General features: G+C 43.8%; 1 protein-coding gene across 5 annotated transcripts in view; it reads right to left on the bottom strand.

The window, feature by feature from the left end:
- Positions 1-27411, bottom strand: part of TEDC1 (tubulin epsilon and delta complex 1) — an 86320-nt gene that overhangs the window by 6807 nt on the left and 52102 nt on the right. Inside the window, exons 7-9 of one of the 5 annotated variants that reach the window (XR_008578113.1) lie at positions 26677-26889; positions 5715-6150; positions 2368-2607 (exon numbers count right to left, since the gene is read on the bottom strand). Coding sequence is in view for 4 of the 5 variants with exons in the window: in XM_054834181.1 (XP_054690156.1) it covers positions 5800-6150; positions 26677-26889 (564 nt within the window). In the remaining variant the exon portion in view is untranslated. Of the gene's footprint in view, positions 1-2367; positions 2608-4913; positions 6151-15663; positions 18055-26676; positions 26890-27411 lie in introns of those variants that run through there. The other 4 variants (XM_054834181.1, XM_054834183.1, XM_054834182.1 and 1 more) reach the window with 4 other exon arrangements.

Here is a 27411-nt window from a genome sequence, read left to right as displayed (position 1 = left end):
CCAGAGGTTTCGCAGCTCCGCTCCCTCCAGAATGGCTGTGGGATGCTGCAAGGCAAAGGAGGCATCTTGCAAAACAACCAGGCTGCATTAATAAGGTCAGATGGGAGAAGGAGAGCGTTAGCGAGGGCTGAGAGCCTGCTTTGACAGCTACTCTAGCAAATTCCTTGTTTGCTTGTCTTTGAGGCAGCCAGCCACGCTAGAAACCTAACGCTCAAATATTTCTTAGCTGTACTCAGTGCTAAATCAAAGCACGAGCCACCAAGAGAGCACGGCTCCCTCCCAGCGCGGCTGCCCACCCAGACCAGCCTGGCTGCTGGGACCGTGCCGCTGCTGTCCCTCCCTGCTGCCCGTCAGCCCCGGGAGCCGCAGGGGTTGCTTGCCCCGGCTGCCGGCGCTGCCCAAGGCACAGGCGTTTCCCTGGGGGTCCTGCAGGACTGAGGAGAGGTCAGCCCTCTGCCTCCCACTTTAAAAGGGTGAAACAAATGAGAGCCAACGGGCAAGGAAAGGTCAAAGTCGGGGGAACTGCCTTACTTACAGGCTTGCAAAGTGTTGCACTCCTTTTATTCACGTTCAGCGTCTAGATGTACCTGCACAAGGAGTATTTCCTGGTGAGTAAAGGCCTCTCCAGCCCCACAGAAGAAAACAAACCAGACGTTAAGATTCATGCTGGGAAATAAGATGGCACAGTTAACAGCGAAGGTACCCGACTGCTGCAGCTCCTTGGCTTAGCAGGGCACGGCTGCCTGGTCACAGGGGACGATGGTGCGAGAATGCCAGAGTTTTGCTGCACAAAGCTCAGGGGACCCCGGAGCTGGGGGCTCGGACAGGCATCACCACCCCGGGCCAGGAGCTTGCATTGCACAAGACTGGATGCTTGCACGGTCCCCGTGGCCTGCACACCTCCGCTTTCCTTGTCATCCCTTTCAGGGTAGCTGGGGAACAAAACCCCTTGGATGGAGACGGACAGGGCTCTGGCCGCAGGTGGGACACAGAGCAGGTGCAGAGAGCTGCAAGCAGTCGGCTCCAGGAGGCAAAGGGCGAGGGTGAAAGCCCCAAAGCTCTCGCTGCAAGTGGCTGAGGGGCAGAGGCGAGCAAGCATGATCATCAGGCATGTGTTAACTCCCACTGAGCATGCACTGTGCTGCCATACACACACACGCTCACACCAACTGCTACCAGCTCATCCTCCTGCAGGAGCCGGTGGAGGAATCCCACAGGGAACCCAAAACACTCTGTGCTGGAAATCACTACTCCCAGCAGCTCTTATTTTTAAACATAGGTTGCAGCCCTTATTTACCAGCAGGCGCAGCGTTGTCAGGAGCAGTGACTGCAGATGCCTCGCTTGCCTTTTGCAAAGTAAACCTCCTGTTTTGACTGCAAGCTGATTGATGCTCAGTTATTTGGGGAGGAGTATTTCTAGCTGCACAGTGCAAGCCAGAGTTATCAGCCAATTAAGTATTTATGGCTAATTCCACTTTCCTTGCAAGATGTGTGGAAAGCAAGCACCGGTTACATCAGAGAAACGGGTTAAACTATGCTCTTCTATAAACACCTCCGTGCTGGACTACCAGAAACTACAGACACAGAAGTCCTATAAAAGCTGCTCTTAAGGTTACACTCAGAAGCAATCCATCACCAGAAAGAGTGTGGTTTAAACACCGCAGCAGTAACTCAGCCTGTCTTCAGTGAAGCATTACCAAAGCACGAAGCAAAAGGCCATGCGCTCCCAGCCCCGCAGGAGGAGGGTTAGCTGGTACGGGGGCTTCCTACAGACTGGCTTTGCTGTGAGCTATCACCAGGTGAACATCTGGGACAGCTCTCTACGGCCTGACCCTTGTCAGGTGCACCCACAACCACATGCGGCATTGCTGGCGGGTGCGGATTTAACCCTGGTTTCCTGCTTTTCCAGCATGGGCCATCAGCTCTAATATGCTCCTGTCTTCCTGAGATCGCTTAGAAACCATGGATCCAAACCCAAACCAAACTAAGGCCCTTTAGGATGCACCAAGAGGGAGAACTGCTATTGTAGCCTCTTCAAAAAACCAAAACCCAAACCAAATGCTGCTGCCCGTTCCAGATGTTAGGGCAGCATCACCACCAGCCTTCCCCCACCACTTCGGTTCAGCAACCAGTTGCACTCAGCGGGCGACCCACTCTCTCCCAGCTTCCCCAGCAGATACCCACCCTTCTCTGTTCAACTCCACCAACAATTTTAGGGCAGATTCCTGCTTTCACAAGGAAATGTACAACCAGCGTGGTGATGTGGGAAAGGACAAACCGCTTAACAGCTTGTATCTTTGCTTTTCAGTCTGCAGTGGGTTGTTTACAACACTCTCCAATTTCTGTGAAGTAATACTTAACATTTACCGAGCATGCTTGAGCCCATGGATGAAATGTACGGCTGGAGTCATCTTCCGCCTGTCGCAGCATCTGCCAGAGACCAACCCGTCGTTTGGTTGCCGGTTGCCACACGTCTCCCAGAGCAGCCATTCCCCCTTCTACAGCATCTTCAACTGCTGACACGGGGCCAAGCCCTCGTGACCGAGAAGGTCATTGCAGCCTTTAAAACCAGCGAGTGGGCTACAAAGGTGGGTGAGAGAAGTCAGCCTAAACAAGGAAAGGAAAACACTTTGAATGCCACGGTAATGGTATGAGGTGACAAAGATCCATTTGTTTCTGGGTTATATCCCATTAAGTGGCACTGTGGTCACCCAGCTCACTTTACTGCCCTCACTGCAGCTGGTGTTAATCCAGGGATGATTTTCTTAGGCTTTTAAGTAGTATTTATTATACAGCATCTCCCAGCAGGACTGGACAGACAGCTGATGCCTCGCCAAGCTCACAGGGACTGGAAAGCATCTGTATTTCAGATGCATCGATATGCCTCAGAAACGATCAGAAGTTGTGACCAGTCACCGAGGCACGACCACAGCTCAGTCCCTTTGTGTCCAACTCCTGCGGAGGGGCTGTGATTTTTGAAAGGCAGCCTTCACAGGAAAACCACCCTCCAAAATGTAGTGTGAGAGCACCAAGCCCTTAAAGTACCTCCTGCTTTGTGCTCTCCATGCTGGTGCTGAGAAGGGGGGCAAAGGGAAGAGGGAGCTGCAGGTATTTGTTTTAAAACCACTGCCAGCTCAAAACACCCTGCTGACCCTCAAAGGGGACCGCAGACTATCTGCGGTACCTGAAACAAAAGGCAGTGGGAAATTGGTGCCAGAACATAAAACCTATACTTGCCTATGCCCTTTGCATGAGGTGTCTGAAGCGTGCAACACCAGGACAGCACCACAGGTGGAAAGGTGATCTTCTTTTAAACTGCTTTCGGCTGTAGCCCCTCTCGATGTACACAGGAGGACGAGCAGCTCCAGCTCCAACCCGCTGGCTCTCCTGACAGCTTCCCATAGGGCCACCTCGGTACAGCGATTTCTGCCATGCGGTAAGTGCAGCTGTCTGCGATTCACTGTAGGCACTTTTATACATCACACACACATAGACATACTGAGCACCATCATTTTTACATGCCACCAGAGAGAAAAATAATTCTTCAGGGTCAAGCAGGGGAAAGGCGCTGCCAGTTCCGGTCTCCTTGGCTGAACACTGAAGCACGCTGCACTACGTACTGCGCCGTAACAAATATTTGATACTAGGAAATAAGTCATCCCATGAGTGACTACCGCCAGTTTAAGTGGATGGCAGCAAAATACATCATGGTATTGAGCATTAAGCCAACTGTGATAGACCACAGCAAGGCAGGAGCTAGACCTACACTTGAATCCGAGTGCTCTCGCCCTGCTCAAGAATATTTGCCAACTCTTCTCTGCTGAAAATCCCAGGAGAACAAAGGATCTTTTGAGGGCAATGTTTTAAACCTGAATGTGATGCAATATGAAAATTCCCTTGTATAAAAGCTGAAGGAGGATATAAAATGTTCAGAGAGAGAGAGACTGGTGCTGCCACTCTTGTTAGTTCTAGGATATACTGTTTCTTTCCCATTCATAAATAATTTTCTGTGAAATCTGTGTCTGAATAAGTCCTCTTGTGCATTGAATTTCCACAGCCCTGGAGCCAACACCCTCCCAAAGCTGTACCAGCTTGAAACAGCTCAGTGCTTGGTACCCTGCACCTACAGAGATGGTTTGAAAAGCAGAGCCATGTGGACAGGCTTCTTAAGGCCAGGGCTATTCTTCAGAAGCAGCAGCCTGGGGCCACTTGCCCCAGAGATGGATTTCACTACTCCACTGGGGTTTTCTGCTCCAGGACCATGTTTGTTACCCCCAGTGCCAGCTCACAGCAGGCACACCGGTTGTGACTGACAGCCTCGGCCAACACACGCAAACACCCTGCTCCCAGGAGCTGACCCATCTGCGTAGGGCTGACTGGAGTTGAGGTCTGGCTGAGAACTGCAGTTCCCACCAACCTTGCCCAAGCTTGGTCCTTGAAGGAGCCACTGGGTTCACACAGAGGAAAGGCTGTCTGAAACAGCCCATAATTAAACTGAGCTTGCTTATTCCTGGCTTACAGGCAATGCTGCATTCAACAGGGTGAAACCAGGGCAAAGCAGCCCTGCGCAGGTGGCTCTCTGCTGCTATTTGCATTGCCACTCACTTCTGCAAAAACTGCGTGAGAATGAACAGGTGGTGCAGATGAGCAGGGTCTGGAAGCATCTGAAGCACAGCAGAAACCAGGAGACCTGAGCCTTGTCCACCCACTCCCACCTGCACACCGTCTCTCTGCAGAGCTGCAATCCTACCAATGCCTGGAAAGAGGCTCCTTAATGATCCCTTGGCATTTGGCTGCTGAGTGAGCCCTGAGCAGCTCGCAATCAGCGACACCGCCAAGCTGGGTTAGTAAACAGAAATCCAGATGGAGGAAAGCCCGTTGCTCATAGAAATCCACAAATGAAAAGCAAACTGTTTTTTTAATTTATTTATTCCTGAAAGTGTACAACTAGAATATAAAAATATTCCTTGGTGAAAGCAAAACAGAAAAGGGTAGGAAATGAACGCCAAGTGAAAAACGTTTGCATGTTCCAGGGGAAGAAGCCTCCCAAGACAGAGCTTGGAGACTCTTCAAGCTTGGAAGTTAATGTTGTATTTCTATTTTACAGAAACTTCCTATAGCAGATCCATAAGTTATCTCATTGTGACTCATAAGTCAGTGCAATGGGTTTCTAGTTTGTTTCCTTTGAGAACCCAATTACTTCAAGTGCATCACACCAGTAAATGAAATCTGTGTGCTGCTTTATTTATTATTGGGCATTTGTTTTTCCTTCTGGTGACTGCATTATAGCTGCCACAAATATGCAAACCAGCTGAATTAAACCAGCACACTTTCTTAAACATTTCCAATCTCTCTAAGTCTTGGTACTTTGCATGTTCTTCCATACCTGGATTTTTCTGACTAATGAACTCTTCCATTTGCTGAAAAATATTGAATGCAATTAGTGCTTCAATGCGCAGCCTCAATGTATGCCGTGCCTAGCAGCTGAGCACTGTAGAAGAGTGCAGCGCTTGGCAGAAGAATTAGAAATTCAAAAGATAAAAGGGAGATTTACACAAACTCCCACCAAGGCCTGCTGCAGAATTTAATTGGCAAGATTAGCAATAAAGGGGCTGCAGAAAGAACCACCAAGGTTATGGGCCCACTGCAAGTCAAAGCAGTAACAAGTTACAATTTCCGGGCTTAAAAAGTAGAAATTGCATTTGGTTCCTCACCTCACACTCCCCCATGCCAAGCTGCACAATGTGTTCTGATCAAGTCATTCTATTCCTTTGCTCTTCTCAGTCCAGCTTTCTCTCTTCAAGGGGAAATACAAATCACTCCATCCAACCCTTCTGCAATTTCATCCAGCCTCTGCCTGCACTCTTGCTGCAGCTGCTTCAGCTCTCTCTCCAGGCTGGCCTCTCTCATTTGCAGTTCTCTGATCACCTCTGTAGCACTGACAGCTGAAACAGGCTCCCTGGATACAGACCTACTGAAGCCCGTTTTGCTAGCAGGATGTTTGCTTCTGAACACCAGTCTGCACGGACCATGCATTTTATTTTTTTTGGGAGCACAAAGATGTACCAATTTTAGTTCGACACTTTCCTGTATCTTTCTAGCAGTGGCAGAGAACCCCTCCTTCTCTAGTTCTTCCTCTCTCGCTTTCACCTGTAGAGAGAAGAAAAAGAAGGGGGAGGGGAAAGTATGGTAGATTTCTGTGAAAAAGTCCTCCCACCAGGAAATTACACAAAATGTCATGTTTGGACTAGGATGTACCAAAGAGACCCAACTGTGAGTGTAAAGCTAAGCGTGTGGCAGTGAAAACTGAATTATGCTAACAGTGCTTTCTATCAGGTAGTGGCCTCAGTGACCAAAAAGCTGCCTGTAGTCATCTGTTTGCAGATTCACAGTCTGCTAGCCCCTCCACTGATGCCTAATACACAAGGGCTCTGCACGCTTCCCTCTTAATGGGGAGTGGGTGGTTTGACTTCAGAGCAAAACACGCAGAGCAAAAAGGGAGACCCAGCAGAGCGACCCTCATCACCATTGTGCTTTAAAGCCACCACGTTGTCATAACAGATTAATTGCCACATGACTAAACAGCAGTAATTCAGTTTGCAATTGCTTTCTGTACTTGGCAATGCTAAAACATAGGGATGAGAACTGTAAGCTAGAAATTCCTTTATTCTCATTATTGGGTAACAAATAGGGAAAGGAAAATAAGAGAGCAGAGACAAAAAAAGTGGAGGCTAAGACCAGAATGAATACCAGGCAGCACACTTTCACTGAAGATAGGCCCAATAAAACAAAGCTTTTCTTGTGACAGAATCACAGACACTGGATGATAAAAGCAATTGTTTATACTGGGATTTCTCCAAAGGATTCGATTTAATGTTCTCTAACAATTTGATCTGAAGAACTTGCAAGATGGCAATTGCCTTACCAATTTTGCTAGTGGATTAAACATTAATTCAGTGACTCATCTCAAAATGTAGTTTTCAGTTGGGAAACATCCACAAGAAGAGGTAAGGTACCCTGCTAAGGCCTTCAGGGAAACAGTTCTTGGTCCAACGGTGTTTTCTGTTTCTCCTACGGCAGCAAGCTGCCAAATCGGCTCAGCCAAAAAGCAGCAAAGTTTCAGAAAAGCGAAGCTGCCTCTGCAACCTGTACAAAGCCCAGAGCTCTCCTGGAACTTGTGTGCAGTTCTGGAGTTCAAACTTAAAAAAAAAAAACCACTACAGGGAAATAGAGAGTAGGATTCAAAGGCAGGTCACACAATGACTCAGAGCCCAGAAAACAAGCCTTATAGTATGAAATTTCAAGAGCTCAAAGTATTCCATTCATGAAGACAGATATATCATTTGTTTTAGATCCTAAAAGAAAGTGGAAAAGAAAGTGGTGAGAGAAGAGACATTGCTGAGAAAGCCCTAAGAAGATCAAATGGATGAAAATTTGAGTTAGATATTCAGCTTCAGAATAAGACATTGTTTCCTACTGTGAGGATAATGAACCATGAAATGCTTCATTGCAGCTCCAGGGATAAATCCTTTGGCCAAAGCTCAGCTCAGGTCAAGCTCAGTGCTAATGATACCCCCTTCCAGCCTTGAAACTGCTCTGCAACCCCTCCCTTCCCTGGCCACGGGTGAGACTGAACAACTCCTTGGGGGTTTAGATCTGCAGATCTGCATTAAGACAGTGGTATCTCACATATTAGGGCTTTGACAAGTTCCCTGTAAAGTCAGGGATATTTTGGCATCTCTCTGAAGCACCAGAGATCGGTCAGAGCTGAAAGCAGCACCAGCTGCAAGGACAAGACTCCTAAGGTAGCAAAGCCCTCCCTGCCTCTCCCACTGCCAAGCTACAACTGCTCAGGGTCAAACCAGCTGCCGTATCTGCGGACAAAAGGCTTTTTTCCATAGATCAGTAGGGAAGGTTTCACACCTGAAACAAATTCAGACACTTATGACATACAGGGGATCAGACTATGTTCTCTTACAGTGCAAAACACCGCAGGCACGAGGGCTGCAGTCACAGTTAAATTTCCACACTGACATCAACTTCATCAGGGCTTCACTCACTCATCCCACATCTTTCATCAGAATATCTTCATGAGTTTTGCAGCCAAGTAATTAATCCCCTCCACAGTCTTCTGATGGGTTATTGTCCCCCTCCCCCTCTGCTCAGAAAAGATTAAGAAAATCAATCAAATCAGAAAAGGAGTAAATTTCTCTGAATTTTTCCTAACACATTAAAGGCTTTATCGATGCAGAACCATCTGTTAAAGGAGACCTCTGGTGATTAAGGCATTTGAATAAAGAGTTGAAGCCGAGAGAAGACTATCCTTGCCCTTGTATAAGGACAAGGGTCCCTCTTTATCACAATCCCCAAGGAACCCCAGGACATCTCTTGCTGTTGGCTAAAAGAATATCTGAGGTCCAATTCTCTAAAACCACTTTAGAAGAAACAAAACTGAAAAAATAAATTCAATGTTATCTAGTCTCCCCACTGCCAATGAATAAATGGAAAACTATGTTTGCACAAAGTGGATTTAACACTGGAATCCAGGATACGAAAAATTTCCCGTTACTTACAAAGAACAAAATCACTCAGCAAACAGAGTCCACAAAATGTTATTTATTTTTTGCATTAAACTGAGGCAGAACACTAGGAGGGCTGCATAAAAGGACTCCAAATGAAACACAGGTTTTCATACTCTCCACTGGCCAAAAGTGGAGAATTTTATTATCCATTGTGCAAGGCACATGATGGAAGAGCGTGTTCCTATCAGCACTAAGTGCATTGAGTTCTAACTCACAGCAATAGCAGGAATAGGAATTACTATACCGAAGCAGGAGCAGCTGTAAGGACAAGGACAACAGCCTTACAGTTAGGCAGTCAGGGAAGCAGAAGTATAACAAATTCTGACATCTGAGTATCAGAAGGGCACTGCATGTCATCTTCTATGAAGAGGACCGGTATTTCCTAGGACAACGTTAGATAAATGTAACAGTGGAAATTTCCAAAATAATGAATATGGAATAAGAGAACAAGTTTAGCAAAGCACTATTTATTTCATATCAGCACAATCTGGAGTTGGAAAGCTAGCTCGAGTTTTTTTTTTTGCACGGTTCTTCCTGGCAAGCTGTGCAACCATATGTATGTCCACAAATACTCTTGTTGCGGTTTGTAGATTTCAATTGCTAAAAATTCTCTAAGGGTTACCTTCAAGTAATATTCTTTACTCTTCACATCCTCAACACTTGTGAAAATACTCAATAACCTCCTCCTGTATGGTTAATTGATGCTCTTTAACAGCTTGCTGTCTCCCATTAGTCAGCACACAATGATTATTCTACACTGCAAAACAATCTCAGCAGACCACTTTGTATTAAACAAACATATTGTAAAAGATTAGGAGCCTCAGCATTTTGTGTCTGCCCGTCTCTATCCCACAGCTCTGCCTTTCAGTCTCAATCTACCAGCTGGAAGTTGAATTCCCAATTAGGTACGTAGTGCTGTCTGACAACTGCTGCACATCCTCTCCGAATAAATACAACAACATGATAATAATCTTTTCCACTTCTACAGAACCAACCTCATCCCAAAGGGACCTGGTGCATTTTGAGAAAAGCCACGCCAGACATAGAGGGAATCAGCTGATGAGGAATCAGCATCTTCAAACTGACACATATCGCACGCTGGGGCGAGTACTGATCTGGTTAGCTGTTCACAGCAGCCCAACAGAGCAGTCACTGTAGCTGAGCCCGTGGAAGTGTGCTATCCCTCTGCGCACTCCAGCGTCAACATACCCTACCAGGTTTCACGCTCCCAAGACCAAATAAGCTAGCAGGAACCTCCCATGGCATGCAAGTGTCCTCACCAGGCCTGCGAGGGCTGCAGATGGACTGATGCCATGAGTGTACACCGAGGCAAGTACTCCTGCTGGGGTCCTCCTAGCTCTTTGCCTCACCATGTCACCGACCAGTGCTAGGGACGGGATAGCAGCCAAACTGACACCAGTACTCCCGGATGGTTTCCTTTAAAATAACAAGTCTTCTAAAAGACTACCATGGGTTTTCAAAAGGTATTAAAAACTAAAAGCAACTATAATAATTTTCATGTTCTAAGGAGAAGCCAACAAGCCAGTGTAGTGCAGAGAGGAGTACTGCATCTTAGATCACAGACTGCAAAGGGACAGAAGTGACAGACAGCCTGTGCTGCCCTTCCCAAACCTGGCACAGTGCAAAGGGTTGTGGCGTGCACGGACGCTGCTGCCAGAATCACACACAGGAATGTACAAAGGAATAAGCACTAAAATAAAACAGATGTCTCCAACATCGGCCAGAGGGTGGGCAGAGACAGGTGGTCTCTAGTTCCTGACGTGGTGGAATTAAGCCAGGTGGGACATCCATCAAGTGTGGAAGGCATTTACCATCTCCCCAGGGACAGTGCCATGACTGATGCTGCATTTCCAAAAATGTTCAGGCTGAGGTTTAATTGAGGAAAATGGCCAAGCCAAAACAGAAATGGGTGGGCCCAGTCCAGAGACCCAAAGGGGCAGTGAGGTGAGGCACATCCAAAACACAGGCTGAGCAGGCAAGCTTGGCTTAGTCCCCACCACGGTGGATTAATTTATGCACTGATGAATAGGAGAGACTTCAAGCCTGCCAACACCTACACACATGATCAACTTCCCCAGCGCTTCTTCATCCCTACCTTCCCTGAAATTTCTTCTAACCTAAGATACAACTGGCTGTCCTTTCCATCCAGACAGTTATCTCAGGTGTTTTCAGTCCTGGGAATCCTCTGGCTTTGAATAAATTTCATAGCAATGAGTTCAGCAGGCAAATCATGGAAAAGGTAACACATTTTAAATAAGCTGCCTTCCAGTTTCTTTGCATGTTCCGCTGTTTTGAGGCCAGAACAGTAATATCTAGATTCACCTCCTCTGGACACGTGCTAATTTGTCATGTGGACAGTCCCAGTCTTTCAGTTGCCCATCTTGTGGAGGTCTACTTCTAGCAACTGCTTAGGTGACCTACACATTTAGCTCATTTGATCTCTCCTCTAAGAGGAGACCTTCCAGCCCTTCACAATTACTGCTGTGGTTTCCTCAGCTCCCTCACATTTGCCTGCACCTTGCTGGTAATGAGCTTCCCAGAGCTTTGTGTCTCATTCCATGTGGCTCAAACATCCCCAAGAGGCTGATCTGTTTCAGAGTTTTAACAGCTCACTAATGAAAAGTGCTGTAAAAATTAGGCACAAAACGGTTCTTTTTCTGCCAAGAAGCAAGCTGGATATGAACTTATTTGGAGAGAATTTTACCAAACATGCAAGATATCCCAAAGAGATGCTAAGAAATCTGGATAACCACATAACGTTATTTAAATAATTTCCAGTGACAAAAGTGACAATCTTACAAATGCTGGAAGTCAACATTTCAGCTTGTTGACGTGGCAACCCGAAAGCCTCAGAAGGCAAATGAATGCTCTGCCTCTCAGTTACATACTTGAAGGAAGCCACTAGCTAGAGATGAAGTTTAAAATGCAGCAGCAATGAAAGGTCCAAACACCTATTTCAAGGAAGAGAGCAGGGGGAGGCATAGGAGCATTTCCATTCTACGATCACTGTTCTGCCAACTTCAAGGAAGAAGCAGCAAACCAAATTGTTGGAGCTCCTCTGGAAGTGGATGATAGAGACCAGAACCATGTCATTATTTTTAAATTGCTATCTCTTCGAATTATTCTAGGAGTTTTGCAGAAATGGCTATAACAACAGTATTGTTCAGAAAAACAAACTGCACAAGCCAAGAAATGGCACATTTTCTGCCTCCAGTCCTATCTGTCCACTCCTCCTCTGTTGTATTTGTCTTATGAGTAGGGAGAAGACCCCATATGCATACAGCATGAAATACAAATTATTCTTGCCATTCTGTACAGATACTACAAACCGCGATGCCTGCCTTTGCTGGAAAACACAGTGCAGCCTGCTCCTTTGTGCTCCGAGTCACAAGGAACAAACAGAAAAATCTCAGTTCTTGTCTTTGAGTTGGGGAGTGAAAGGAAATTAGGAAATATAAATGGATGCAATATTCAAGTCACCAAGTCATACTGCCTTTGCTATCAGGGCATAATCACCCAATACCTTTCAAACTCATCTAGCTCCTCTGAAAACATCAAACAGCATTTGACTTGCAGAATTTTTTATTCCTACAGGAAGCTCATTTCCAAGCTTTATTTTAAACCTATCATGTCTAAAATGGCCCCCTGTACCCGGGTGAAAAGGGTGAAGTGAAATATTACATGCTTGGAAACATATGATTAATGAGGGGCCAGACTGCAGAAATAGAAAAGACCTGCCAGGCCAGCCGGTGCACTCACCCGCCTGGCTCCAAACAGCTCCCCGGCACATCACAATATCCCAAGCACAGGCACAGAGAGGTGTTCCCCATGTTAGAGGAGCTGCCCAGAGCTCTCAGTCTGCATGTGTACCAAGCAGACTCTCATTCAATAGGCAAGCATCAATTATAGATAAAGATCTATAAGTAAAAAATGAAAGCGGGATAAGCATGGAGACATTGGCATCGCTCAGAGACTGGCAGCACGGATGCTGCGCAGAAATCCTGACAGCTGAGCGCTGGAAACCAGGCACTGTAAATTAAGGCTAGTTTAAGGAATTTTCAGTTTCCAGATTGGAATCCAGATCAGTCCAAGGGCTGAACCTTGCAAACACTTGTCTTTAATCAGTACAAGCCTGAATAACACTTCATAAATTACCATTATTTATACTTTTTGCTGTCTTACAGTTTATCTCTAGTGTTTATTCCACCTCCATCCCCTCCAACCCCCCCAAGAAAAACCTTGCAGAACTGCAATCCCAGCTGACAGTATCCGGGATACAGAAAACAGGATAAAGGGATTTACAGACAACTTCTAAGAAAGCCCTCCTTGTCAGCACTGTAAAAAAAGCACCAAGTACAAAAGGAAAGAGAGCAAAAGGAAATAAGCAAATGTATCAATAACATAGAAGGGGGAAGAGCAGAGTCCACTCTAAGCCTAGCAGAAAGATCTGTAAGTATTAAATAAAAGTGGAATACTATAAAAATAGTCACGGGGATCCCACAATTCCCACCCACACCCTCTTTGTGCTCCTATACAAGAATTTACTGGCTATACAACATGCATTCAGCACCTTACCGCACACACAGCAGCACTGAAAAACATGCCCCATGGTCTGTGAAAGATGTCCGAGCAGAGTTCATCTCAAACACCATTAGAGAATCGCAAGGACTGAACAAGCCAACGCCGTTGTTCTCTGTATTTGTCACTGTTTTCTATACAGAAAAGTTATGAATAACCCAAGTGTTGTCTGTGCTTGTCTGTCCCTAAAGGCATAGAAATAAAACCTTTTTCACACATAAGTAGGGTGAGGGCTTTACACGTTAACAATAAACAAATAATAATTGGGCTGGGAGGCCAGTTTCTTTTAAGAAAAATGTTTGCTTTTTTTTTGGAACAATAATGGTTAAGTGTATGACAAATGCTTTCCTTCCTTAGCTATAGACAGTGACCCATTCAGCCTCAGAGATGCAGAGAAAGGCACCATTTCAAGGGATGCTGTGAATGCCTAAGTGATGGAAAACCAAATCCTGCAGCTCCTACTTCTGGGAAAAATTATGGAGCTGGGGGGCCAGGACCCTGCAGAGCCTATGAAGTTCAAACATTTGCTGAACAGTGACTTCCAAGAAAATCAGACTCCCAAGCTTCAGAAAAACATTTAAAGGCATTTGCTGCTTATATAAAAAACCCTGAGTTAAAGCAAAAGCAATATCTGCAATCAGGTATTCCGGAAACACTATAACACTGACTAAGCAGGTGTTTTACTATAAAAAAATACCTTACTCTGATTTCAAATTCATGTCTTCTAGTAACTTGCCCAAATGTAATTTCAAACCTCTAAGAAAGTTACAGTTAGTACTGCAGCTCTCTAAAACTTGTCTCATTGAATCAAGCTTCTTTGCTATAAGCTTTCAAGGTTTCTAATTTTCTGCAGCAATTGCTACACACTGAAGAGTAACCAGTTAAAAATGCTGGAAACCGTCATTTTCTATTTTAATAGCTGAACACTTCCCACACTGTCCTGCTTAAATGAGGTTGCTTTCTTCTTGTGTGATCCTTGATTGTATACGAAGAGACTTGACATTTTTCTGAAATAGCCCATTTAATACCAATGCTAACGCATTCACGGATTTAAAGTCATAATAAACTGTTTGATTAGTCTAACCTACCACAAAGCGCAGGCTATAGTATCTCACCTAGTAATTTCTGCAACGTTCTACTACATTTTGGTAAGCTACAGGGTCTCTTCTAGAAACATATACTTTTGGGTTTTTAAACACAAGCTCCAAAGACCAAGAAAGTACCCTATCACAGTATTATTTCAGCAGTGAAATACATTTATGGTTAAAAATGTGCACCTTTCCAGTGAGTTCCACCTCAGCAACTGGGTCATCTTACATCACCTTTCATCTAAAGAGTCTTCTACCCTTAAAACTCCTCTTCTGTCTAGGAACTTACAGAACACGATCCAGCTATAACTTTGACATGGTTAAATTACACTCTTCTCACCTCTCAAAAAGACAGACTGAATTAATTCCTTTATTACCTCTCCTTTAATCCTTTCCAACTTTTCAACCATTTTCTAACTGTGATGGTGGTGTAAGTGGGGACAACACATTTCATTAAGCTCTGAATTGTGATCTGTATCTTATCTGTCATTTAATGACCAGTAGCAGATACCAACACTTAGTTGCTGATAACCTAACAACTTTTCCATCACCTTCTACTCCATAAGGCCATGAAATGGAAAGGTTTGCACATAGCCAAAACCTGAAGCTGAAAGCAGATCAAACTGATTTGAGGTACACGCATGGGTATTTCTTACTAAAACTAAACCCCAGCAACAGTAAGAAACTCAGAGAATTTCTTTTGGCTTAACGATAATGACAATAGCTATAGCAAAACTGCATCATAATATAACTATTAATTTCTAACACTTGTTCAGCAAGAGGAAAAACCTTAGGCCTATGGAATTGGTGGAGAATAAGTGCAAGAGGGGGGGGGTGATCCCAAAGTAGTATTAATGGAGGCATTATTTGTACCATAAACTATGAAGACATTTTAGAAGGGTTATAAAGCTGAGCTATAGCAACTGACAGAAGATGTAATTACACAAGCAGCTGCATTCCAAATTTTGCCCAGATTTGCAATTTCCAGCAATTAGAGAAGAATGTATGCATCCCCATCTTACGCATTTTAAGCAAGACATTCACTATTCAAATGCTAGCTCCCAGGCACACCTATTGTCATTCCAAAACAAACTGACAGGGAAGCCGCAGAGAGGCAATGTACCCATTTATCTAGGAACAGAAGGCCATCTTTTAACAGGGGTGTGTGTAGGAGTCCTCTGAGGAGAAACTAAAAATATAGTTTTTAATACCGAGAACACACATAGATGCATCCAATGAGAACAGTTACCACAGTCTGGCACAGCACTGCTATTGTGTGCTTTTTTTTATTGTACGTTGAATACTGTAAAGCACTTTGTAGGCCTTCAGAACAGCATCCACGTTGTTCTCCAATGGAAAGCTTTTAGACAGTGAGGAAGCACAGTAATGGAAAGTTAGAAGTTAATTAAAGCATTTGAATGAGAATTTCATAAAGAGGAGTGACCTGATTCTGATCTTGTCTTAATGGATACCATATTTTTGTTGGTTTTGTTTCGTTTGGGAGGTTTTTTCTGCCCTTTTTTTTTTTAAGATAATCAAATGGGTCTGTATTTAGACTCATGTATCTAAATACATTGATAGGAGTCAGAAAAGTCAGTTTAGCTTAAAATAAAGGAAAAGGATATAAGATTAAGAAAACAGGAAAAGAACAACATTAAGATTTTTCAGGGTCTTTACCAGAAAAAGGCAAAGCATACTTTCAAATACCAATACGAAACACAAAAGCACATGACTGATAAGAGCATTGCCTGTTTGTTGAGCCTACAAATATCTATCACAGGAAAAGCAAGAAGAAAATTAATCCTTTTAGGCCTAAAAGCAACTGAACTCTAACTGTGTACAGTGAGCCCATGTGAGCAGACTTGCTTACAGTAAGGGCTTCACCGAGCTCTCCTCCAGTGACGGAAACGCACTGGATCCTACCCTTGAAGCGATGCACAAAGAGGCAGTTGCTTCAAGGACAGCCTTTGGGTTGGATTGCTAAAGGACATACCTGAGGCAAACAGCCCAGATCGAAGGCAAGCTATGCTGAAAGCCCCATGAGATACATCCCTCTTCCATCAAGCTACAAAAAAGTTTCCTGTTGTAAGGACATTTCTGGCATGAGTAATTTGCTTTTCCAGTGGTTAACTTTTAAGGAGAACAACTGAACTCAAAAAAGAAAAAAATGGGAGTCAAAAGTGTAATGTGATTATTCTATTGCAGTAACTCTGTGGGCAGAACCCGTCAGGGACAAATCTTAAAATAATAAATGGTCTCCAAAGAAATCAGCAATTTCTGCATCACCTCTGTTCAGCTAAAAAGGATGCCAGCACAAAAAGAGCAGACATGAAGCATTAGCACAAGCATACAACAAGATGGCCAGAATCTCTGTGCTCCGGAGCCAGGAGCTCACTGAAACCTCTTCAGCTACTTCCTGAGAAGATATACAAGCCTGCCACCCACTGCTCTCGGGAAAGTGGGAAAGTTCCAGGCAGGAGCATCAAACTTGCACATTCTTTACCATCAACCACAAGGAGACACAGTTCAGACTTGTGAAAGTCCCATATGCCACGCAATTCCGAATGCACACCACATGAATAAGGGAATAAGAGATAAAGACCTGTTTCCTTCTCCAAATTTTAAATCTTCAGCATTTTACAGTTATAAAAAAATCCATTCCAACAGCCCAGCCTTTTATAATGCATTTCTTTTTAACTACAGTTTTATCTCCAGACTTTTCAAAATCCTTTAATTCAATTAGAAGATCACACAAATTAACGTAGTAATAGGCACATACTGAGAAGATATGATATGAAAACAAGAGTATGTCAGTGTAAGTAATTTAGACACTTGCAAAAAGGCTGCAGTGCTACTTTGAAAAAGACCCTGACAACTACAAATTGCAAAAGAAGGCAACAGACAAGCATTGCTTCATATAATAAGTTGCTCACTTATTTTTCAATTTGTTCTTCCAAACTTTTATCTTGGGCAGCAGAGACAAACACTGATGATATGAGATATCATCTCAGATCTAAGTGACTTGCAGAGGCTTGGAGGGCCCCACTTTGTTTTAGGCAGAGCTTTATCTCTGTGCAACATGAAAGTAGCCACTTAGGAACAAGAGTGCTGCTTCTGAATTGCACTTCTCTATAGTATCCTGCTTTGGGAGAACAGGATGGGAAACAAATTCAAGCAATGTAGTCCCCGTATACACGGCCAAAAAAAGAACGTTTATACAAACCACTCCTGAAATACAGAGATGAGATGAAGGTATTACCACCTAGGCATACCAATTTTCAGAAAAGGGTTGGTCTTATGCAAAAATTACAAGGAAAATGGAAAAAAAATCCAAAGCCCCACAACTTTTAGGGAGTTTGTTCACGCCCAAACCAGCTTGATTTTCAGTTGGCACACACTCCCTTGTCCCCTCCAGGGGCTTTGCACGACTGCTGCAGAACCTCCACCAGCACCCAGCCCTGCAGCTCTTCTCTCTGCTTTTGGGGGAGGCAGGAGCAGTGCAGCCAGAGCAGCAAGGGTCGCTCCAGGAACCCAGCCTATCCACAACCACCACATGAGGCAAATGAAGTTTAACTGCCAGCTAGGGATTTGTCTACATAAAACATTTTCAGAGTTTCAGTGAAAAAGCAGACATTTTCCAAAGTCGCTACTTTTAGAATGCATTCAGCAGTTTCTCTTATTAGCTCACAGTTTTGATGGCGAGTAGAAGCTCTAGGTGGATGTGAAGCTGCTTGAGCAGCCACCATGGCTCTTGTAGCAGTCAAAGGCCAGGCCCTACAGCTAGCCTGCAAAGGGAAAAATCAAACAGCTGGTAAGATGAAGAGCTAAAAGTAGTGAATTCTGAGCTCAGAAGTGTAGTAAAGCTTTATTTACATGCATTTCTGGCTGGGAAGAAGAGATGTGACAATATTAAATTACAGATTTACTTTTATGTCAGATCTTCTACAAACACAAGGGACAAAGACACAGAAATCAGTTGGATACTTTTTCCTCTTATGATCGAGTACCTTCAATTTCAGGGCAGAAGACTGAAAGAACAAGGCCAAAGTTTTAAGAACAAAGGAAACTTAAAGTTAAGCTTTGAATGCATGAACGCAAACAGTCCTTCCAAAAGCACCTCTATTAACTCATCTAAGCACCAAGCAATCCTGCAAAGTATGCAACACTTCTAACTCCTGCTTGCAGAGGAGGAACCCATCCCAACAGCCTGCTCGGAGCTGTAAAGCAAACCAGATACCTCCTGGAAGTTACTGTCCCCAAAACCCACTCTGCAGGGTTCAGTAAAACACACTAACAGTGCTTCACATAGAGCTGCTCTAAAACACAGCCAAGGGCTATGGTGTTTAATACGGCCTCTGTCAGCCAGAATTAGCTACGTCCCCAAGAGGACGCCCTTGAGGAGGACGACATTTGTCACAGTGGCTCAGTACTCTCTCACAAGAGTCTCAAAATCCAGCAACCTTGTGGTCTCAGGTACCTCAAATCCCCACCCATCAAGCTCCAAGCTTTTCACATTCAAAAGATAAAGGTGGTGATACTACCTGAGATCTTATATACCTTATGAATCTGAGCCCTACAGGCATTCCTAGTCTTTGTCCATGTTTTGTTGTGTGTTTTAACTGTGAGAACATAAGTACTACACTTATTTCTTAAAAATGCACTAAAACATTTACAGTGGCTACAAAACATGTTCTCTCATTGGAATGTTTTGGGGTTTTTTTTACAGTTTATTGTTAAATAAAGCTCATCTAAAATTTATTGGAGTGTAATTCTTCAGCTGCATTTACTACATGTTTCACTGCCTTGGTCAGTATCCAACATCTTGGCAAATAATACGAGTAAAATATCAACACTGGTTATTGATTATACTTTCACTGATCCTGTCACCTGAGCAAACACTCTGCATTTCAGCAAATAAAAGGGAAAACAGCATCTTTTGGGAAGCAAGAAAAACTTTCACCCACGCTTACTTCAAACCCCAGAGTTGCGCACACAAAATAGAAGACAGCACTCAAGTTTTTAATGTTTCTCTCTTCCCTAAGGAGCTGGAGTCTTTTAGAATATATAAGCCCCATGAAAAATGTCAGGCTGGGTAATTTCAGTTACAGTTTTTGTGTCTGTTTGAAATCAGTTTGCTGATTTAGCAACTGGTACATAGAGTCTCTCTGTCTCTCCCACAGTTCAGCACTCATTCAGCAATCTGCACAGCAAGTTACATCTGCAAATGAAGAATACATACTTATCTTTTTCATCTCTTTGTAGGCTGCAAGCTTAATATTGACTATTCAAATCTGACCAACCTGAACAGAGTTCTCAGAAGTGAGCAAGTTTCTTTCAAAAGTCTCCCAGCTCTGCTTATCTGCAGTAACTTTCCACATGCATGCCAGCCTTAAACCAGACTAACTAGGGGCTTCAGGTCTAACACAAATGTTAGATCTTGCTGTTATGAGAAGAACTGATGCACAGGGACGGCTTCTTTCCTCCCTCCTACACAGAGAGCACACTGCCCTCCAGGAACAATCACTTAGATTTCCACAGCAGTCTCCACTGGCACTCACCAGAAGCAAGTCAGCCTCAGATCTCCTGCTAGGAATATCGATGAGTGACAAATAAACCAATGCAAGAAAAGACACGAGTAAAAAGTGAACACAAACATTAGGACCTTACTTCCTACTGTTTACAGCAGATCCGTGCTTTCTAATAACCTAAATCTGCTAATACCATGGCAGTTCCATCAGCAGCAAATTTAATCCTACATTTTACTAAATAATAACTACACATAAAAGCCATTAGCCTTGTCCCTCCTTGCCATCCTCCTGTCCATGTCCTCCATTGCTCCCTTTGATGAATGTTTCTGTTGATCTCTTTGGGTTTCCTCCTCCTACCCAGGCATCTGGGCCCAGCGAACCATGCATTTCCAAAAGCTGCTCTTGTGGCCTTGCTAGTTCTTCAATTTCTTTTTGCATGAAAAGCTCCACTGACAGCTGCTTGCTGCTCCAGATGGAGGTTTGCGAACACAGAGTGGAACACAGAAATGCTCTGGGACTGGGGAAGGGGCAGGGGAAGGGAATGTGCTGACTGAGGAAATACGCCGCCACTGAACCATTCCCTACTGCTCCTCCTCTTCCTGCACCCCAGACAGCTTGGATAATTAACTATTCGCTATATTAACATCTTCATATTAGCTGAAAGCCCAGAGAACTAGAATAAACAGCAAAGATGAAATGTGAACAGTTTGCTTGAAAAAAAATAGAGCTTTTGACAAGCCTTCAGAGAGTTCTCCACCAAGAGCTCCGCTCTCCCTTTGCCAAAAGCCCTGGGTTTAAGGCAGCAGAAACACAATCCGGTCCCACACTGGTGGAGGAGGGAACGCAGCACACCAGGAGCCAGTCCAATCCCCACTGTCGCCCCTCACCATTCACATGGTAGAAAAAAAAGACTTTATTTCCCTCATCTACATACATACAATGCACATGCCTTTATTTTCATGCAGGTTAGCTGCACACACAGCACAGCTACCAAGCACTGGCAGTGGCTACTAAGGTACTCACAGCTCCTCATCCCCCCCTCCAATTCATTATGAGGCTTACAGAAAAACTTTGGAAGTGCACTTGAGTAGATAAAATTCAACTCAATCTCGGTAAGAAAAAAAAACAACCCATCCAAAACCAGAAGGATGCAGGACTATGTTTCAGCATCAGCCTCTGGAGCTGCTTCCCTACTTCAAATAGTGAAGCCTTAAATCAAAGTGCATCAAAAACCATTCAGTCTTTTATAAATGTAAGATATTTGGGAAAAAAATCTCCTTTTATTAGACTCTACAAGGTCTCCAGCACCGTGCTGTGATGAGTTGGCAATAGCAAAAAGTTTAAGTGAATCACAGGACTCTTGGGATGGAGGGAAAGCATCTCCGCATTTCAGCCCCTGCCATCCCCACTTGATGGAGCGTCCCAGGTCATTCCTGCCACCACCACTGACCAGCCCCGCACCTCCCTTCTCCCCAGCGACAGAAAATAAAACATCCCTCTCCCATACAGCCCCCTCCCAACACACTATGAATCCAAAGGGCATCACTGCTGAAACGGGCAGCCCTGCATTCTCCCACCCCTATCAAGGCTGCGGGTGCAACAGTTTGGGGAGGTTGGGGGTTACTGAATGGAAGAGGAGGTGACCGATCAGAAGAAAAATACAGAAACACAGACAAAACGTAGGTTTCAGTGTGCTCTTCCGCTGTCATTACGGAACTCTGGTATGGGCCAGGGATCACAGCCTCCTAAGTCTCAACTCTTGGTACTCAGGCACAATGTGAGCCAAGCATGCAATCACAGCCATCAGCATTTCTGGAGAGGACTCTAGTGTGGAAAGAGCATGTTCAAACTTGGATTAATGGCTCTAAGTCTTTCTGGGCCGTGTTTCAGATGTGTATGCATGAGCAAGCTCCATCCCATCACATCACCATCTCAGAGGAGTCTGACTTGCTTTTAAATGCTAATGAACACAGAGGATCCCAAGATACAATATCCCAAATTTCAACAAAAGCTCAGTATGGTGTGAGCATTTATGTGATGAAAACTGAAACAATCACCATTTGGAACAAATACTCTGCACTCCAGCTTGTGTATGCCAAATCTTTAACACAGACAGAAATCAAATCCCCCTCTCAAATAGAGTAGATAACATGAAATATTCAGAAAGGAAAAAGCAAACAAACAAGTTCTCTTCTGGAATTAGGAGATTTCATCTTTTGCAGTTAAGTTTGTTTCTAAGAAGAGAAACATTTTTAAAGCTTAACCATTTCACTCAACTTTTTGATCATTTACAAATCCCCTAAATGTCACCAAAGAAATGACGATTATTTGCCCTGGACTGCATGGAAAAGAACAAAGCTAACAATAAGAAAGCCCCATATATTCAGATCACACCTCTGTCATATGCCTCTTCTCCTCCAAGATACTGAACACATTACTGCCTAGAGATGGCTATCAGTTAAAATGTCATATTAATCAGGGTTTCACAAATCACCCAAATCCCATGGCAACATCCAGATGTCTTCTAGTGAATGTCCCTTGAAAGGGGAAATGGTTTCAGGGTCATTCCAAGCACATATCCAAAGAAAGAGCTGGAGGCTGGCAGAAACAGACAAAGGAAAACAAGGAAACAAGGAAACAAACAAAATAATGTAAGGAAACAAACAAAATAATGTAAGGAAACAAACAAAATAATGTAAGGAAAAGAAGTTCCATAATTTTAAAAGATTTAGGAATCCCAATGTGCAAATGTTCAAACTTGCAACAAATAGACACACTGCCCCTGAAACACCATCCTGAATAATAAGCAGTTGTGTTTAGTGGTGCAAACCAGACATTGCGGCATAGCAATGACTAAAACACCTGAAATACCTCTACATAATCCAAAATAAATAAATGAATAAATCACAGGCTTGCATAAGTGAAAGAGACTTCCAAAGGTGTTCAAGTCCAATCCACAGTCTTAGAGCAGGTCCAACTCCTCTTCAGCCACCCCTGACATATTTGCATAACCTGCTTGGTGCAGGATCCAAGAATGGAGACTTCACAGCTCACCAGGCAACCTACTGCAATGTTTCTCTGCCCTGGGCATTAGGAATCTTTTTCCTTGGTATCTAATTAGAATCTCTGTGTTGCAATTTACATATATTCTTGTCCCATTCACTGAGGACATGGGGAAAAAAAAAATAATCTTTCCCCTACAGAAAACTTCTTCATATTCAGAGAATCATATACCTTACATCAGTCTTTCAATTTTTAACACAAAGACCTTATGTTTCAGACTTAACGATTATTTTAATTTTTCTCTTTTGGACTGTCCCCAATTTCTCTCCCGAATTGTGATGCTCAAAACTGGATGTACCTTGTTATATCAAAGCTCCATCTAACCCAGCACTGTCTCCAATAGCCTTCAATAGCAAATAGCTAGGGAATAAGTATAGGACTAGACAAATATGTAATAATACCTCACTGGAAGATACAACTTCCTAAACTCCAGTAGTTTGCAGTTGAAGGATTTTCCTGACGAGAAAATACTTTCCATATTCCTTGCTTAACAATGATTTTTCTTTTCCATTAATTTGTCCAGTAATTCCCTCTAGGTTCACCCATCATAAAAACCAAGGAACAACAGAAAAAAACATTTCCTCCCGCTCCAGTGCGGTACCTCTCTTCATTCTCTCCTCACCTAGGCTAGGGCTCCTTGCACTAGGAAAAATTCCTCGCAGAGAAACCCTTTCATAACTTGGGTCACCACCGCTTCCCCTCCCTGTGCCTTTTCAGCTCACCCACTTTTTTTTTTTAAGTTATGACTGGGACCAGAACTGCACACAGCATTCAAGGAACGGATAGGAATATATTCAGTTTTGCTTTCTTCTGCTTTCCTAACAATCCTTAGGATTCGGTTTACTATTTCTGACCACTGACACCACCACAGAACTATTGTTATAAGCCCAAGAGCACATTCACGTGCCGTGACAGTCAGATCAGAAAAAACACATGTAAAATTATGATTCACCCTTCAGATCCATCTCCATGCAATTTTATCTGACATTTTACCACTTCACTACTCGGTACAAGGACCCTCAACAATCCTTTGCCATTGTCCTTCACGTGCTCTCAGGGATTTAGTCTCACCTCTCCACCTGGGCACCTCACTCTCCACCTCCCTTTCCAGAACAGTTACCCACACACTTAGCAACACGGGGCCGTGCGGCTCCACCGGTGACCACCTCTGCAAACCCATCACAGCTGCCTCCTCTCCGCTTCCTGCCCTGCTGTTTGCTCAAGGGTGAAAGAGCCAGCCACATGGGCAGTTTGGTTTTGTTGGGAATCTTTGACTTTATCAAATGCCATTTGTAAATGCAATTAAACTACGCCAATCCAACTTCCCTTGCCCACATGCTCAGTGGTCCCTTCAAAGAGCTCCGACAGATTTTAGATTCATGATTCCTCTCTGCAAAAACTGTGCTGTCTCTTCCGCAGTATATCACATTTAATCATGTGTCCTCAATTCTTTTGTTCAGAACAGTTTCTACTCAGTTGCCTGGCACAGACATCAGGTCTACTGGTAACAACAGACATAATTACTCTGTAGATTATCACATTTTTTGTGATGTACAAGGTAGTGGGCACAAGAGCTATAATAAACTGTACTGTCCCTCAGCCGGGCGTGCTTGTGAGAGCCAAGATAATTTCCAGATGTCTCAGTATCGCTAGATACAAAGTTAGAGATAATGACCACTTTAGCTACTGCTCTATCTTTTCTTTGTTTGACTAAAAAAATAATATAGAAGGAAAGATTTGATAAGCTTATTTCTCCAGGGAAAATACTGAAGGAGGCACAAACATACAATTGACAGAAGAGCCTGCATTCAGCAAGCATCCTGACTGTGGGGAAAAAAGGGAAAAAAGACAGACTACAGGCAGAAAGCATCACATAAGCAGCAATGCTGTTCAAAGGAAGGGTTGATATAAAGAGGATTGATGGAGAGTCATCTGACCCCCAGCATCCCAAAAAATGTTGTCGTGTAGCATTACAAAATAATTCTGTTCCAGGACATGTAGAAGAGGCGGCACTTGTGATAAACCATCCTTTTAACAGCACACTAAGATGCACTCCATTTGTTTCCCACAGTCAAACTCATGTAACATTCACCAAATCTCAGAAACGCTGGAACTTGACCAACCATCCTTCAAATGCAATCAGTGCATCTATTTCAAAGTACAATGAAGAACTCATCGGTTAATCTTTTTGGACTTAATTTCCAAATTTAAGCATTAAAAAGATTACTGTGTGATTTTATATAATATTAACAGCATACATATTGTTACATATAAGAGAAGTCAGGGCATATCTTGCTTTGGAAATCATGCATTGGAAATTTATTTTTAGAATTCAAGGTCTGAGTTGTCCTGCAACAGTCACGTCCGTTTTGCCAGAAAAGGAACCAAATCTGATGACGCTAGAGACCTGCCTAGTCCAGTACCCTATCACTGACAGTGATCGACAGCAAGTGCCTACAGAAGACTAAGACAAAGGCAAATATATGAAGATACTTCCTCAGAACATTCCCCTAGTCTGCAATCATTTGTACTCCTACAACTTCCTAAGCTTGTAATTTGTATCTGTATATTTAAAAGTCTTTGATTGATTTAATCTTCCAAGAACATGTCCGACAGATTTCGAGTCCATGCACACTGTTGATATCCACAGTGCCCTGTGGGAAGAAGTTCCACATTCTGCATCAAGCAGCAGCTCCTTGTGCCTGTCCCTATCCAACTGATCCTAACTGGTTTCTTGTTGTTACCGTGGAAGAGAGTGTGATTAGCTCTCCACACACTTTTTCCATGCCAGACCCTTTTAACTCTTGGGTAAATACCTCTTGATCTGACAACCTGATACTTTTAATTTTGTCAGCTGATCTATAATCCTGTCTACCAACACCTCAATCTAAAAAAACAACCAACCAACCACAAGCACAAAAACCCCTTCTCCTGAGTTAACACAGACACAAAACAATGATACAGAGTTTTTGTTACTACTCATTCTGCCTCAACTGTTTCCTTCGCTTCTAGGAGTTTCATAGATTCTCTGGTATCCTTTTTTTCCTCTTGATGCCTGAAAAAAATGACTAGTTTTTATGTCTGCATCTTCATCCTATCTTCTCCTTCTGATAGCATGTTAATATTCAGATTCACCTTCTACATCTACATTAACAGCTCCTTTATTCATGCCCCACCACTGCCTTCAGGTGCTTCCCAGTGTCTCCCCATCCCTATGTCAGCGAATACCATGTACACTTCCTTCATATCACCTGCTCTCCTCCGCAGCCAGCCTCCCACAGCCAGTCTGTTCTTCCACCAAATCTTGTGCTTAGTCCCTTCTCTCACTTCACAGGTTTCAAATCCTTCTTATTCCTTCCCCCACCAGGCATTTCAAAGACTACTAACTCAGTGAAAGATGACAAGCTCTGGCCTCTCCCACCCTCCTTTCCCTGCAAATACCTATCTTTATTTTTCTCACTATAACCATTACTGATGCTTTCAACCTGCTGCCTCTATCCCCTCCGGGGGCTGCCATGATTTCCTCCTGTTCTCTTCTCTCCTCTGCAACCCCTATCCTTTGATGCCTTCCCTTCCAAAAGAACACTTATTTTGTTTTAGCATGCTGTCTCTCTGGGACAGATGCCTACTTTGTGTTTGAAAGAGCACCTGGCATGCTGTGGGCATAAACAGACAAGTAACTGACATCAAGATTGCAGCAAGGCTGACACAGAGCAGCAACAGGGAGGCTGCCCTAGGATGGGCCGTTGCAAGACAGCTAAAAGACATGGGATCTTAGAAGTCTCTAATGATCAATAACGCCACCCAAAGCCTTACCTTCTCACACCATGCAGCCTTTCGGTGAGTTACAAGCTCATGCAGTCGATCACGGAGAGTCATTAGATCTCTGGATAGTCCGTCAATTTGCCCAGTCAGACTGTCGGCCCAGGGGCAGCCTGAGGTCACTTTTGGCAGCCCATTTTTCTCCACGTGAGCATCCTGGGACTCGCATATATTTCCCTCTTCAGCCATATTATCTAACACAGTTTCCTAAAGGAAAAACAGTAAAAGTTACTTTTCAGAAGGAGCTAAAATAGGTCATCTCCCCCCAACATCTTCCTGGTAATTCATAACTACTAGGAATTCACTGCTGCCATCTCAGTATACAGTTGCTCCAGAATTTCAGAGTTATTTTAAGAGATAACCTCCTCAGTTCACTACAACATATTTCTAAATTAACAGAAAACTCATGTTACTGACCTAGCTTAGTTTAGAAAGCACTGCATACCGTGAGCTACTCTCCACTGCACTAAAGCATAACGTAACACTCATAGGACAGAGATCACCAGTATTGCAGAAGCCCTAGGTATGCCCCTTCCCCTCGAACTCCAAGGTTGGATGTACTTCTATGGCTTTTTGTAACAAAGTGATGACCAGGATGGAGACTGATCCTTAAGCTGTTCAGGAGAGCCCATCTGCTATGTGGCACAGTAAGTTGTGACACCCATGGGATCACTTGTGCCCATGTAAAACTGTTGGGGTTCCTCAACTTGTACAGTTCCCTGCTCCAGG

This window comes from Grus americana, chromosome 8, assembly GCF_028858705.1.
Source record: "Grus americana isolate bGruAme1 chromosome 8, bGruAme1.mat, whole genome shotgun sequence".
Classification (NCBI taxonomy): Eukaryota; Metazoa; Chordata; class Aves; order Gruiformes; family Gruidae; genus Grus; species Grus americana.
This window is presented reverse-complemented; position numbering and strand designations above follow the sequence as displayed.